Source organism: Phoenix dactylifera, chromosome 8 (genome assembly GCF_009389715.1).
Source record: "Phoenix dactylifera cultivar Barhee BC4 chromosome 8, palm_55x_up_171113_PBpolish2nd_filt_p, whole genome shotgun sequence".
Lineage (NCBI taxonomy): Eukaryota > Viridiplantae > Streptophyta > Magnoliopsida > Arecales > Arecaceae > Phoenix > Phoenix dactylifera.
The window spans coordinates 3571625-3584901 of record NC_052399.1 but is presented as its reverse complement, the minus strand read 5'-3'; the positions used below and the strand labels follow the sequence as shown (position 1 = coordinate 3584901).

Below are 13277 nucleotides of genomic sequence, written 5' to 3'. Positions count from 1 at the left end.
TTCAATGGTGCGCATAGTATTGTCATATTTAAATATATAGATTGCATGCAAAGATTTTTTTGAGTATGAGAATAGATGCAAGAATTATTTTTTTATATTTGTAGATTGAAAACCCAATCAAGGTTTGAATCGTTGTTTTTTGTTGACAATAATAGCGACAATAATTTAAACTAGTATCTCTTTGAATTCTCGTGTTAATATATGTTGTGGGAGGGCCCGAATTTAGTCCCATACCGACCGTTCAGCGGAAAGATCTGTACCTTATAATGGAGAGGTTAAAAACCTTTCTTCACGAGGGCCCTTTTGCGGGACAAAACCATGAGGAGTGGCTCTCGACCCAGTATCGGGCGCTCCAGAGCGGACAATACCTCGTAGGGGACGCAGTCGCTTTCTCTGCTCGGCTCGGTTGGGACTGTGTTGTTGCTGAAGCCCAAAAAATCCCGCAACAGATGGCGCGCCAGATAGGGGTACCCTCCCCCACCCCCCTCTCAAGCCTGGGGGCTACGCCGGTTTATGTCCGTCCCAGGACCTTCCCGCTGAGAGGGCTGTGTTGTGGGAGGGCTCGAATTTAGTCCCGTACTGACCGTTTAGCGAAAAGGTCTGTACCTTATAATGGGGAGATTAAAAGCCTTTCCTCACGAGGGTTCTTTTGCGGAACAAAACCGTGAGGGGTGGCTCCCGACCCAGTATCGGGCACCCCAGAGTAGGACGTAGTTGCTTTCTCTGCTCGGCTCGGTTGGGACTGTGCTATTATCGAGGCCCAAAAAACCCCGCAACAATATCCATATCATTGATTTGTTGATGTTTCTTCTAAGGGGTGAAGCTAAGTCGCACGCCAAGTGCCGTAAGGGGATTAACGTAACTAAGGGAACAGGACGACCTACGAGATGAGGTTGAACCACGAGTTGTCTTTTTTGGGGTGTTGTCTCTTTCACGCCAAAGAAGGATTCACTAACGGTCAACGACTGTTAGATCACTACTTTGAGATCTATATAGATGGATGGATAAAAGATCGATTAATGGTTGACGTCGCGAAAAGAGATCGATCACTTTTGCACAAATGACACAACCCGAGCTTTTTTTTTTTTCTTTTTTTCTTTTTTTTTGTTGATATATAGAGGGGATCAACTATGGAGGGAGGCATGTACGATATGAGAAACAGCAAGCTCTCTGCAAAGTATGAAATGCAACCTAATCTGCTGCTTAGTTTTCCTTGCAGTAAATGTAGGTCACCTTAAAGACCATCAAATTTTGCTTCCAGCAGACGAGATCTTGAGGGTGATCAACATAGCTGCATGTTGCTGGAGAAGTTAACCACTGAATTACAGTTGCAGAATCACCTTCTAACCATACTTGCTGAGCTCTATATTGTAGAATATCAATCCCAAGATCAGCCCGTGCCGCTATTAATTGTGCATATAAAACGGAAGATATGTAAATAAATGCTTCCCCTGGCCATATATCAATCTACTATTGTGATCTCTGATGACAAAACCTGCAGCTGCACTGTCATGAGACACAGATCCATGAAAGATTACTTTTAGAACACCCAGGGGAGGTTGTATATGGAAAGGTGGTGTTATGCTGGAGCGGTGCAATAAAGGATACCGAAAAAGGAGAGGTAGGCCCTGTTTGGGGGAGCTTTTGGAGGGCCAAAAAGCACTTTCTGGCCCTCCAAAAGTACTTTTAGGTAAAAAAGGGTGTTTGGTAAAATTTTGGAAAAGCTGTTTCAGCTTTTGCGGGAAGCTGAAAACAACTTTTTGGCAGAAGCTCCATTTTGGAGCTTTCCGAAAACGCTGTTTTCAGCTTTGTCGGGAAGCTGTATTTTTGACCAAAATACCCCCATTTAAAAGTTCATTTTTCCTCCCAAAAATCCCCATCCCACCGTCTCTTCCTCTCTCACCATCCTCCCTCTCTCTCTCTCTCTCCCCCTCTCTATCTCCTTCTCCTCAATGCCCCCCCTCCCTCACGGTCGCCGAGGCCCGCCGTCCCGGCCCCCTCCCGAGCACCCCCTCCCCCCGCGGCCCGCCGTCCTGGCCCCCTCCCGAGCCCCCCCTCCCTCGCGGTCGCCGAGGCCCGCCGTCCCGGCCCCCTCCCGAGCCCCCCTCCCCCCGCGGCCCGCCGTCCCGGCCCCCTCCCGAGCCCCCCCTCCCCCCGCGGTCGTCGCGGCCCGCCGTCCCGGCCCCCTCCCGAGCCCCCCTCCCCCCGCGGCCTGCCGTCCCGGCCCCCTCCCGAGCCCCCCTCCCCCCGCAGTCGTCGCGGCCCGCCGTCCCGGCCCCCTCCCGAGCCCCCCCTCCCCCGCGGTCGCCGGGGCCCGCCGTCCCGGCCCCCTCCCGGGCCTCCTCCCGCAGCCGCTGCGGCCCGGCCCCCTTCCGGCGCCACCGGCCTTGCGGGAGAAGAAAGGAGAAGAAGGAAAGAGAGGAAGGAAGGAGAAGAAGAGAAGAAAAAAGAAAAGGAAAGAAAAAGAAGAAAAAGGAAAGAAAAAAAGGGAAGAAAAAAAAGGAAAGAAAAAGAAAATAAAGAAAATAAATAAATAAATAAATATGTATATAAATGAACAAATAAATAAATAAATAAATAAATAAAAATATTAAATTATACCTTTATTATTTTAAATAATTTAATATTATGTTATTTTAAATAATTTTATACCTTTATTAATGTATTATACTATAAATATTATATTACATAACATTACATCATAATACATTAATATGTTATTTTAAATAATTTAATATTATGTTATATTATGAAAAATTAATTTATACTAATAATTATAATATTTTATATCTTTATTATTGTATTATACTATAAATATAATATCATAATACGTTATATCATAATACATTAATATGTTTTTTTAAATAATTTAATATTATGTTATATTATGAAAAATTAATTTTTACTAATAATTATAATATTTTATACCTTTATTATTGTATTATACTATAAATATTATATTATATTACATTACATCATAATACATTAAATGTTATTTCAAATAATTTAATATTATGTTATATTATGAGAAATTAATTTATACTAATAATTATAATATTTTATACCTTTATTATTGTATTATACTATAAATATAATATATATTACATTATATCATAATACATTAATATGTTATGTTAAATAATTTAATATTATGTTATATTATCAAAAATTAATTTACTCTAATAATTATATTACTATTATGCTATATTATAATAATATTATTTATATTACAATAATATTATACTATATCGTATATTTATGTATTAATATATGTTATGTTTTATTATGTTATGTTGTATAATACTATGCAATGTCCTTTATGGTAATTTTGTCATACATAAGTACTTTCTCAGTTTGTTTACCAAACATATGTTAAAGTGCCACAGCACTTTACAAATGTAATTACCAAACAGCAAACAGCTTTTTATAACAGCTCTACTTCAGACAGCTCTACTTCCAACAGCTCTACTTCCAACTGCTCTACTGCCCACAGCTCTCCCAAACAGGGCCGTAGTAGTCTATGCCGCCGGCGGAGCTGCAATGATCGTCATGAACCTGCCATTCCAAGGTTACACCACTTTCTCTTGGATATTTGTAATCCTGCATTATTGGAACACATGATATGAGATTCTTAGTAAGAATAACATGTTTGCAACTAGGAATGCACAATATAATTAGGTCTAATTCGATCTGTTTTTCAGGCTGATAAGTATAGTTTAGGTTTGAAAAATAGTTATTGGTCCAAATAGTTTAAGGGAAAAAAGTCACTAGCGGCGAATATGATACCCAAAAACATTTGTTCAAATCCCATCTTTTCTCTTGGTGGAGAATAACCATTTCTTTTTCTTAAAAATTATTAAAAAAAATTAAGAATGATTTAAGCCATGGCCATAGAATATCTTGTGTGATCTTGCCATAGTCAGCTCAATCCAAGAAAATTTATATTTTTGAAACCCCTGAATTCAATGGTGCGCATAGTATTGTCATATTTAAATATATAGATTGCATGCAAAGATTTTTTTGAGTATGAGAATAGATGCAAGAATTATTTTTTTATATTTGTAGATTGAAAACCCAATCAAGGTTTGAATCGTTGTTTTTTGTTGACAATAATAGCGACAATAATTTAAACTAGTATCTCTTTGAATTCTCGTGTTAATATATGTTGTGGGAGGGCCCGAATTTAGTCCCATACCGACCGTTCAGCGGAAAGATCTGTACCTTATAATGGAGAGGTTAAAAACCTTTCTTCACGAGGGCCTTTTTGCGGGACAAAACCATGAGGAGTAGCTCTCGACCCAGTATCGGGCGCTCCAGAGCGGACAATACCTCGTGGGGGACGCAGTCGCTTTCTCTGCTCGGCTCGGTTGGGACTGTGTTGTTGCTGAAGCCCAAAAAATCCCGCAACAGATGGCGCGCCAGATAGGGGTACCCTCCCCCACCCCCCTCTCAAGCCTGGGGGCTACGCCGGTTTATGTCCGGCCCAGGACCTTCCCGCTGAGAGGGCTGTGTTGTGGGAGGGCTCGAATTTAGTCCCGTACTGACCGTTTAGCGAAAAGGTCTGTATCTTATAATGGGGAGATTAAAAGCCTTTCCTCACGAGGGTTCTTTTGCGGGACAAAACCGTGAGGGGTGGCTCCCGACCCAGTATCGGGCACCCCAGAGTAGGACGCAGTTGCTTTCTCTGCTCAGCTCGGTTGGGACTGTGCTATTATCGAGGCCCAAAAAACCCCGCAACAATATCCATATCATTGATTTGTTGATGTTTCTTCTAAGGGGTGAAGCTAAGTCGCACGCCAAGTGCCGTAAGGGGATTAACGTAACTAAGGGAACAGGACGACCTACGAGATGAGGTTGAACCACGAGTTGTCTTTTTTGGGGTGTTGTCTCTTTCGCGCCAAAGAAGGATTCACTATCCTTCAACGGTCAACGACTGTTAGATCACTACTTTGAGATCTATATAGATGGATGGATAAAAGATCGATTAATGGTTGACGTCGCGAAAAGAGATCGATCACTTTTGCACAAATGACACAACCCGAGCTTTTTTTTTCTTTTTTTCTTTTTTTTTGTTGATATATAGAGGGGATCAACTATGGAGGGAGGCATGTACGATATGAGAAACAGCAAGCTCTCTGCAAAGCATGAAATGCAACCTAATCTGCTGCTTAGTTTTCCTTGCAGTAAATGTAGGTCACCTTAAAGACCATCAAATTTTGCTTCCAGCAGACGAGATCTTGAGGGTGATCAACATAGCTGCATGTTGCTGGAGAAGTTAACCACTGAATTACAGTTGCAGAATCACCTTCTAACCATACTTGCTGAGCTCTATATTGTAGAATATCAATCCCAAGATCAGCCCATGCCGCTATTAATTGTGCATATAAAACGGAAGATATGTAAATAAATGCTTCCCCTGGCCATATATCAATCTACTATTGTGATCTCTGATGACAAAACCTGCAGCTGCACTGTCATGAGACACAGATCCATGAAAGATTACTTTTAGAACACCCAGGGGAGGTTGTAGCCATGCAACATAGATTTGACAGGTAAATATATAGGTTGGGATGAGAGTGTGCACCACCCCAGTTCCTGGAGTGTGCGTTAAGTCAAATGTATTGTTACCAAACCTGATATCTTGAGAACCCTCTTCTTCTTCTTTTTGATGAACTCAGGAAACTCTTTGAGTGGCATTTTATTGTCTTTAAATATAAATTTAAAAAAAAATGTACTTTTCTTTTGTCAGCCATTGGACTGAACTTAAACCCAGACCGGCCTAAATAACCCGACGAACCTCAAAATCTATTATGGCCCGACCAACCTGATGATTCAATGGATTGTGATGGCTCTAAAATCATGAGCCAAAAGAATACTAGCGTAGACCTGGAACGATAACAAGCTTACTCTCAGCACAAATTTCTGTGTGTAATTTAGAGAAATCATACATTAAGTTTAGTCTGATCGAATTTTTGCCGAAGGAGAAGAAAAATTAAATTACTTACATTTCGATAAAAATAAATTCTGAAGCAAGTAATAGGATTCTCAAAAATTGCTTTTCCTTTTTTCTTTTCTCAAACCGCTGTATTCACCATATGGGCTGCCTCCTCACCTCGTGGCATGGTATGAATAAATTTCCTTTTGGATTCGTTTGATTCGCAGGAAAAACAAAAAAGTGGTAAAAATACCTTATTTCTAAGCTGTGAAACTTGAAGTGGACAGGGTCCACTGAAAAAGCCAAATTAATCACAGCAACCAAAAAGAAAACACAAGAAATTCAGATGTTGGATAATCTAAACGCGCAAGCGCTCGAGAAGCCCGACTCCCAGCCTGCCGTTAAAAGTCGTTTAGGGACCGTGGCTCTTATTCTTTCCGGGCGACAAGCACAGGACAATCCAAAATAGCCAGCGGTTGATAACTGTATATCCTGTTACAATAGAAGACCGAACCCCAATGTTCTTCAATCCTATAAGGACGACACTCCACATGCAACCCAATTACTTTTAGCTGGGACGCACGAACGAGACAAGCAATCATACCGATCATAAGCTAATTGGACCCCAATGCTCTTCAATCCTATAATATCCACATGCCGCATGCCCAAAATAAAAAAAAAAAAAAAGGAACCACAAAGTAGGCAAGCAATTAGACCAATCAAAAGCTACTTTAGTTACTTCACCAACTTTTGACAGAAAATTATACAACAACATTGCTTAATTACTTACACAGAGCATCCAGTATGATTCCAATGAAAACCAAGACAGGAGGGTGAGAGGGGGAAAAAATAAGTGAAAATAAAAAAGAAAAACCCAACAAACATAACCAGTTTGATCTGGTCCCTCTCCCCCTCTCTTTCTACTAAGGACAACTTGAAATTGTACACACTAGAAAGGACTAAAACCACTCAGCTCCATCCGAGCACAGTTGAGAATGAAAGCAGGACTAAAACCACTCGGCTGATCAGCTCCATGCTGGCACAGTTGAGAATGGAAAGCAGCAGTATTTCAATGCCACATCATGCGCTGCCACCTGGAGTTGGCCCCATGTTTCCGAGACCCGGGGAACTCTTGGGCCTCCATTCTGTCCGTCCCTTCACAAGTTCAGCCCCGCGTTCCAGCTGCAGCAGATGCTGGCACTCGATGCTAGCTTCCGGTAAGCCATCAGTCAAGTCATTAGAGACTGCAGTGAGAGATTGCAGCATGCTGTCCCTCCCACACTCCCTCCTATATTCCAGAGACATGCTTGCAAGCTCATGATTCTCCAGGATTGATATTGGAGCACTCTGCCAGCATAGTAGAACAGAAATGAATCATTTACTTAGAATGTATGTTGCAAGTTCACTTAATATACCACGAATAGATTCATAGACAAAAGTTCAAGAGGATGGGGATGCGCACCCACGTAACACATAAATGCAATGGAGAAATTATTGCATGCACTGCATGCATGGCCAACGCTGGTGCACCCGAGCAATCACTGCATGCTCGTGCATGGGTTCCATTCATCGCGCGCTCATCTCAGTGTTTGGCCCACCGCAATATACCGTGGTGATTGGTGGCATGCACCAGTGCGGCCATGCAAGCAATAATTTTTCAATGCAATAAGAGTGTACCACAAGTTCCATAAAAGAAAGCACAGAAAGTATATTTCAGATATGAAATTAGTAGTACTAGCAAGGATCGTTCAGATAAAGAAAGAGGTAAGAAAGACACGTTCGCTATATTCCATGGGCCAGAACCATGTGAAATGCATCAATGTGTTGCAATCAGCAAATAATGCACATGATGTATTTCAATGAACAACCGGAAAAATAAAGACTGCCAAAGTTTGCAAATATGAGTCGTGATACCATCTCAATCTGGATTGCTTTTGATGTATTGTTTGTATAAGCTGCAAGGCAAATTTTAACATTCTAAATTATCATGTTTTAAGCATTTGCATGAAAAAGATATATTCCAAACCTCAGACCACCTCATAGCAAATCCACAACTAAAACTACTGAAATTATACGTTTGAGTAATAACTCGCCAGCCAAGGGTATATAGATATTTCAAGCTACTTAAGACTAGGATACACATCAGACATTTTCGGTATGCTGCTTTTAAAAGTGAAATGCAACAGACACTCACAGGATGTGTTTTGCCTTGTGGTTATAGTTCTTTTTTAATCATTTTCCAGTGAATGTGGACCATTATAGTGGTAAAACTGATGGATTATAATTTTACTGTTTTATGTAGTATGGACTAAAGTATTATGGATTTGAGTTTTGACTAAATAATGGAGTTTGTACATGAAACATATTACTGTGATATTCTATTATTCTCAATGGATGCCAAATATGTAAAAGTATACAACGTTTATGGTTTTGACCAATCATATTGTATCCTTTCTATACTATATTACTAAATGAGAAAGGGATATGTCATTTTAGATCCCGACTGTCAAATTCTGTTACCAGAACATCTTTAATTTCTCTCTCCATGATATTTGCAAAAAAAAAAGAACAAAAAGTATGATGAACATCCACATGTGCCTTTATTTATTTCTTCACCTCTATTTACTCTGACATCCAACATCCAAACTAGTTGGACTCTATTTTCCTAAAAAAACAGTCTATCCATCTTATCAACAATTCCAAGCCTATTGGACCCTCTTTAAAATTAAAATCGTTCTTTATCTAATCGACATATTTTACCCTATCCCCAATTCTTTGTACTCTTGATTTATTTTTTAATGTGCAGATAACGTGTCCATTGCTAGTTTCAGCGAACAATTATGTCATATTTGTTCAAGATTGGGCATATCACTGCATCCACATGGTCCATGTAACTAAGATTTAATAAATCACAAAATAATATCTTTTTAACTTCAGGGAATGAACAGATACTGGTGAATCGCAATCATAATATCTTTTTTTTATTTGAGGAACAGGTGGGGGACGCATGTTTTTTATTTCCACCAGCAGGGGTGGAGGGGGGCAGGTTTTGGTTGGATGCCCGCTCATGTATTTTATAAGCAAGAAAAGTAAGAACAGGGCAAGGGTAATGCCAAAAAAAAAAAAGAGGCAAAAAAGAAAAGTTCCCTAGAATTTACATAGCCGCAATATATACTCAGAAATAAGTTTTAAGATGGCTAACAGCTCTCTAAAATTACCTCAAGAATCCAGCCAATATATTTGACATTGTTCACATGCTGATTGACATCTAAATCACTCCATCGAGGCTGCATGATATAAGCAAATATATATATATAGCTTAAGAGGAGGAAAAAAAGCTGATGAAATGAAGGGAAAATCAAGAGCACTCTATATGGAGACCTCATACTTACAGTTAGGCCCTTTTTGATATAATCTGCAGTATCATCATCAAGCTTTGGAAGCTTTCTGCTGTCCTCATCCACAATAGCAGCGCGTTCCACAAAGTAAGGCCCTATTTCTGCTCTAACTTCTTCGGGTACTTTAGACAACTTCCTAGTGTGCTTATTCATCATCACCCACACACTACATGTCAAAAACCACTATTCAGTTCACCCAATGTTAAGTAGTGAGAAGCACAAGCAAGCATAATAAAAATGGAACGGAGTAAAATAGTACTTTTTTTGAAATCAAGGACAGTGGCACATCACATCATATACTTAGTGATGTTCATGCTAGAAAAGCAAATACCAACCTGGTAGCTCGCAAGATGGTTTGGCCCGTTCGGTAGTCACGAACATGCCAATCGCGACGCATCCCATTTTTTCCAGTTGCACCAACCCATGTATCTACTTCAACAACATCCCCCCTGTAAAATCAGATGAAAAACACTATTAAACAAGATTATATATTAGAGATTCAACATTGTCATGGTTATATTTCTAAAATAACCATGAAAAGAATATTCCATTTTCCTCTATCGAGGCAATCACAAGATAAAGTGCCTAATGCATCACTATGTGGGAAGTCAAACATAGACACAAGCAATTCATTTTTTAAGACCCAGGAAAAGAAAAACATGTCAAAGCGCGAAGCTCTGACCCAAATGATGGATGAAGGTCAAAGGGATTTTAGGCCAGTATTGATGACCGAAGATCCCAAAGCATTGACCTGACCAGGCAGAGTGGTATCTATTTTAAAATTTGACCTTTAATGATGATCAGTCAAACCCCTCATTGCTGACCATTTATGCCATTGTTTAAACAACAAGATAACGGAAAGGTTAAGAAGAAGAAGAAGAAGCAGGAAAAGCATAGTAGAAAAAAGAAACAATTGATTAGACAAATCAGAGTCAAGCAAATATTTCCAGAGTTTAGACCAAGTTTCAGCAAGCATTTACAGGAATTTCACAATTTTATATAGCACAAAGCCACAGGTTTCTGTTTTGACTTTTCCAGATGAGAAAGAATCATAGCAGCCCATTATTATTGACCACATAAGCTATTGAACAGAATAAACCGGAAAAGGAATACTTGACATGAAATAGGAATTTGAAGAGTGAAAACTCTAGAGCTAGCCGTTCAACAACCAAGAGAAACCATGGTTCATGCATGCCTCTAAAACAGTGTCTCCGGAAGAACTAACTTATTATTTTTTATATTTGTATGGTACAAACAAAATTGCATTTTCTGAAACCATCTGCCCTTTATAATTTAGCTTGGGGGATTAAGCCTCAATGAAACCAAACATCCAGTCCAAAAGGATAGCCTAAAGGGCTCCTTGTATGCAAAGTTTCCATCTCGGCAAAGATATAGGTTCATATCACCATCAGGACTTTCCTGCCTGATACATACAAATCTCAGTCCTCATTGTCTTATCTAGTGCAAACCAATATATCTGATTTTTTTCAATCATTCATTTATAATCTTCAATTGATTATTTAATAATTACAAATCAAAACCGACAACTTCAAATTATCATTAACCCTGATTTTACGATTTGACAGACGTTGCAATATCTTGGTTCCTATAGATCAGCCAAGATCTCAGAATAACTCAGTTCCTTTCATTTTTTACCAGATATCCATCTCAGCCAAGATTAACAGGGTGACATACAGCACTTTTAAAAACCGCAATTATATGCTATACATTGATTTTAACCATTTTTGGATAGACAAATAGAAAGCCTACTATAAGAAACAGTAAATTTCATTAGTATTAGATTTACTTATTCTGAGTGAGATAAAAGAAAGGATATGATCTCGAGAAAGGAAAATACCAGGAAGGATAGTGCTCGATCAGAACCCGCATTCTGGTGACAACCCATATCAAATTTCTTTTGCTCATCTCTGGTGTAGCACCAAAACCATCGCCCATTAGCCCAGCACTCTTCACATGATTAAGTGCTGTCTCCTGCGGAGATACGACATTGTGAGACATAAAAACATCAAAAACAATAGGTGCCAAATATCGAACCCACTAAATCATCCTTCAGCTCACCTGTAAATGATTCATTAGCGTTTCTATAGAAGCAGTCCGATCAGCCCCAATTTCATACGACCTGATGGAAAAGTTCTGCTTGAAAACTAGTCCATCCTGCACGATCTTCCCCAGGCCAAATGCATCAGCGAGCATATCGGGGCGCCTCGGCTTCCAATCAAGAAGGGTCCACTGCTTCTCCGCCGCCAAGAAGATGGTCGTTACAGCGGCAAGGAGCATGCTCCAGTCAGGCAATTGATTATAGAACGTTCTTGGGGCTGAAGAAGGGGCAGCTTCTTCGTCGGACTTCTGGGTTTCGGCTTTCAGGGCAACCTTGGCGCCGTTAATCTTGGGAACAGTTTGGGCCTTCACCTTCCCCTGCATAGCTGCTGAAAAGGAGGTGGGTTTGGCTACGATTCCGCGGACATCCAAACTCCCGGGGCCTTCACCGGCGGTCTTCGACGCTTTTGCTGATGCCGCGGAGGCGGCAGATGATGGGGCGGAGAAAAAGGCCGAAGCGGCAATCGAAGCAACCATGATGGGAATGTGAAAATTTCCCGAATTACCGCGATTAGCCTTTTATAGATCAGAAATCCTGCACCGAAGAAGAACCAATCCAAACTTTTGTGAGAACATATAAATTGGGGAAAGGTAAACTGACGCACATACAACCAGACTTATCATCAATTAAACCATCAGGCGAACCACCCCATCATCAAGTTAAACAACTACTTTTTTATATCTTGTTTTTTAGAATCTTCTTTTTCTATAAAAAAAGAATTCAAAAAAAGAAGAGATTAAAATAAGTTATAGATTCCCTCGGTTAAATTGGTTAACGTAAAAATCCAAAAATCTTTTTTTTCCTTTAATAAAACTAAGAACTGATATTAAAAAATAAAAAAAATGCACCAAATCCAACCGTCTAGCTTCCCCGAAAATTGAGGGAAGAAAAAAAGACAACTATAAAAGTTCGTGATACCAAACGAAATCAAAACGAGAGAAACCATCAAGATCCGAATAATCCTTCTACCAATGATCGATTGCGAACCAGAAACACGACATTAGAAGACCATGGCCTCAAAATCAAAAACACGATCGCGCCGATTCCAAAAAGAAAAACTCCACATCCATTGAAAGAAGAGATAAAATATAGGCATCAAAGTCCAAATGCGGGGACGCTAAAAGAGAGAAGGATGGCTCGCCTCCGAACCTTTGCTGCTCCAACAGCAATGACAAAGGAGCCTCCCCAGCCCAAAACCTAGCTCGCTCGCGCTTCCCCACCGCTCTTCCTCTCCTTCTCTGCCCTTCTTTCTAGGGTTAGGGTTTTGTTCTCCTTCGCACGAACGAGAGAGAGAGAGAGAGATTGGTGCCGAGCAAGCGGTTATGTTTTGGAGGCGAGGCCCGGAGTTGCTATTTATTGCCTCTCGCTCGCCCGCTTTCGTCTCCTGCGCGCATACTTCAACGGCTTTGGAGTCTTACCAAGAAAAAAACCGGCTTTGGAGTTTGGAGACGATTACCGATAGAAATAACAACTTCCGAAGTTGAGCTGGAAGCGACCCGGCAAGTTACGAGGGTGGGTTTGGAACGTTGTCTAAGATAACGGCTGTTTGAACGGTGATGAACCATTCCCATTTTCTGCACTGATCTCAAAATTCTTTTTTTCTTCTTCATTTTGTGATTCTGAAAAATATTATTCCTAGCTAATCGAGATGGTCAACATCTATTCAGTATTTGTTTAGAATTTCTCTATTACTGATTCAGAAAATAATTATGAAATATAGATCAATAATGCTATCATTTTGCATGTGTTCCTCGTCTCATCCAATCATACTTATTTCTCAGTATAAATAAATTATTATTTATTTTTATAGAATTAGATTTTAGTA

General features: G+C 40.1%; 1 protein-coding gene across 1 annotated transcript; it reads right to left on the bottom strand.

Annotated features, from left to right (window-relative positions):
- Nucleotides 1-6673: 6673 nt before the first annotated feature.
- LOC120111519 (palmitoyl-acyl carrier protein thioesterase, chloroplastic-like) lies at nucleotides 6674-12883 on the bottom strand. The gene is made up of 7 exons (XM_039128679.1): nucleotides 12602-12883; nucleotides 11413-11986; nucleotides 11192-11325; nucleotides 9669-9782; nucleotides 9328-9499; nucleotides 9154-9222; nucleotides 6674-7282 (listed from the first exon to the last, which is right to left on the bottom strand). Exons 2-7 carry the CDS (start codon nucleotides 11926-11928, stop codon nucleotides 7016-7018), a joined length of 1272 nt encoding a protein of 423 aa, XP_038984607.1. The 5' UTR covers nucleotides 11929-11986; nucleotides 12602-12883; the 3' UTR covers nucleotides 6674-7015.
- Nucleotides 12884-13277: the final 394 nt, after the last annotated feature.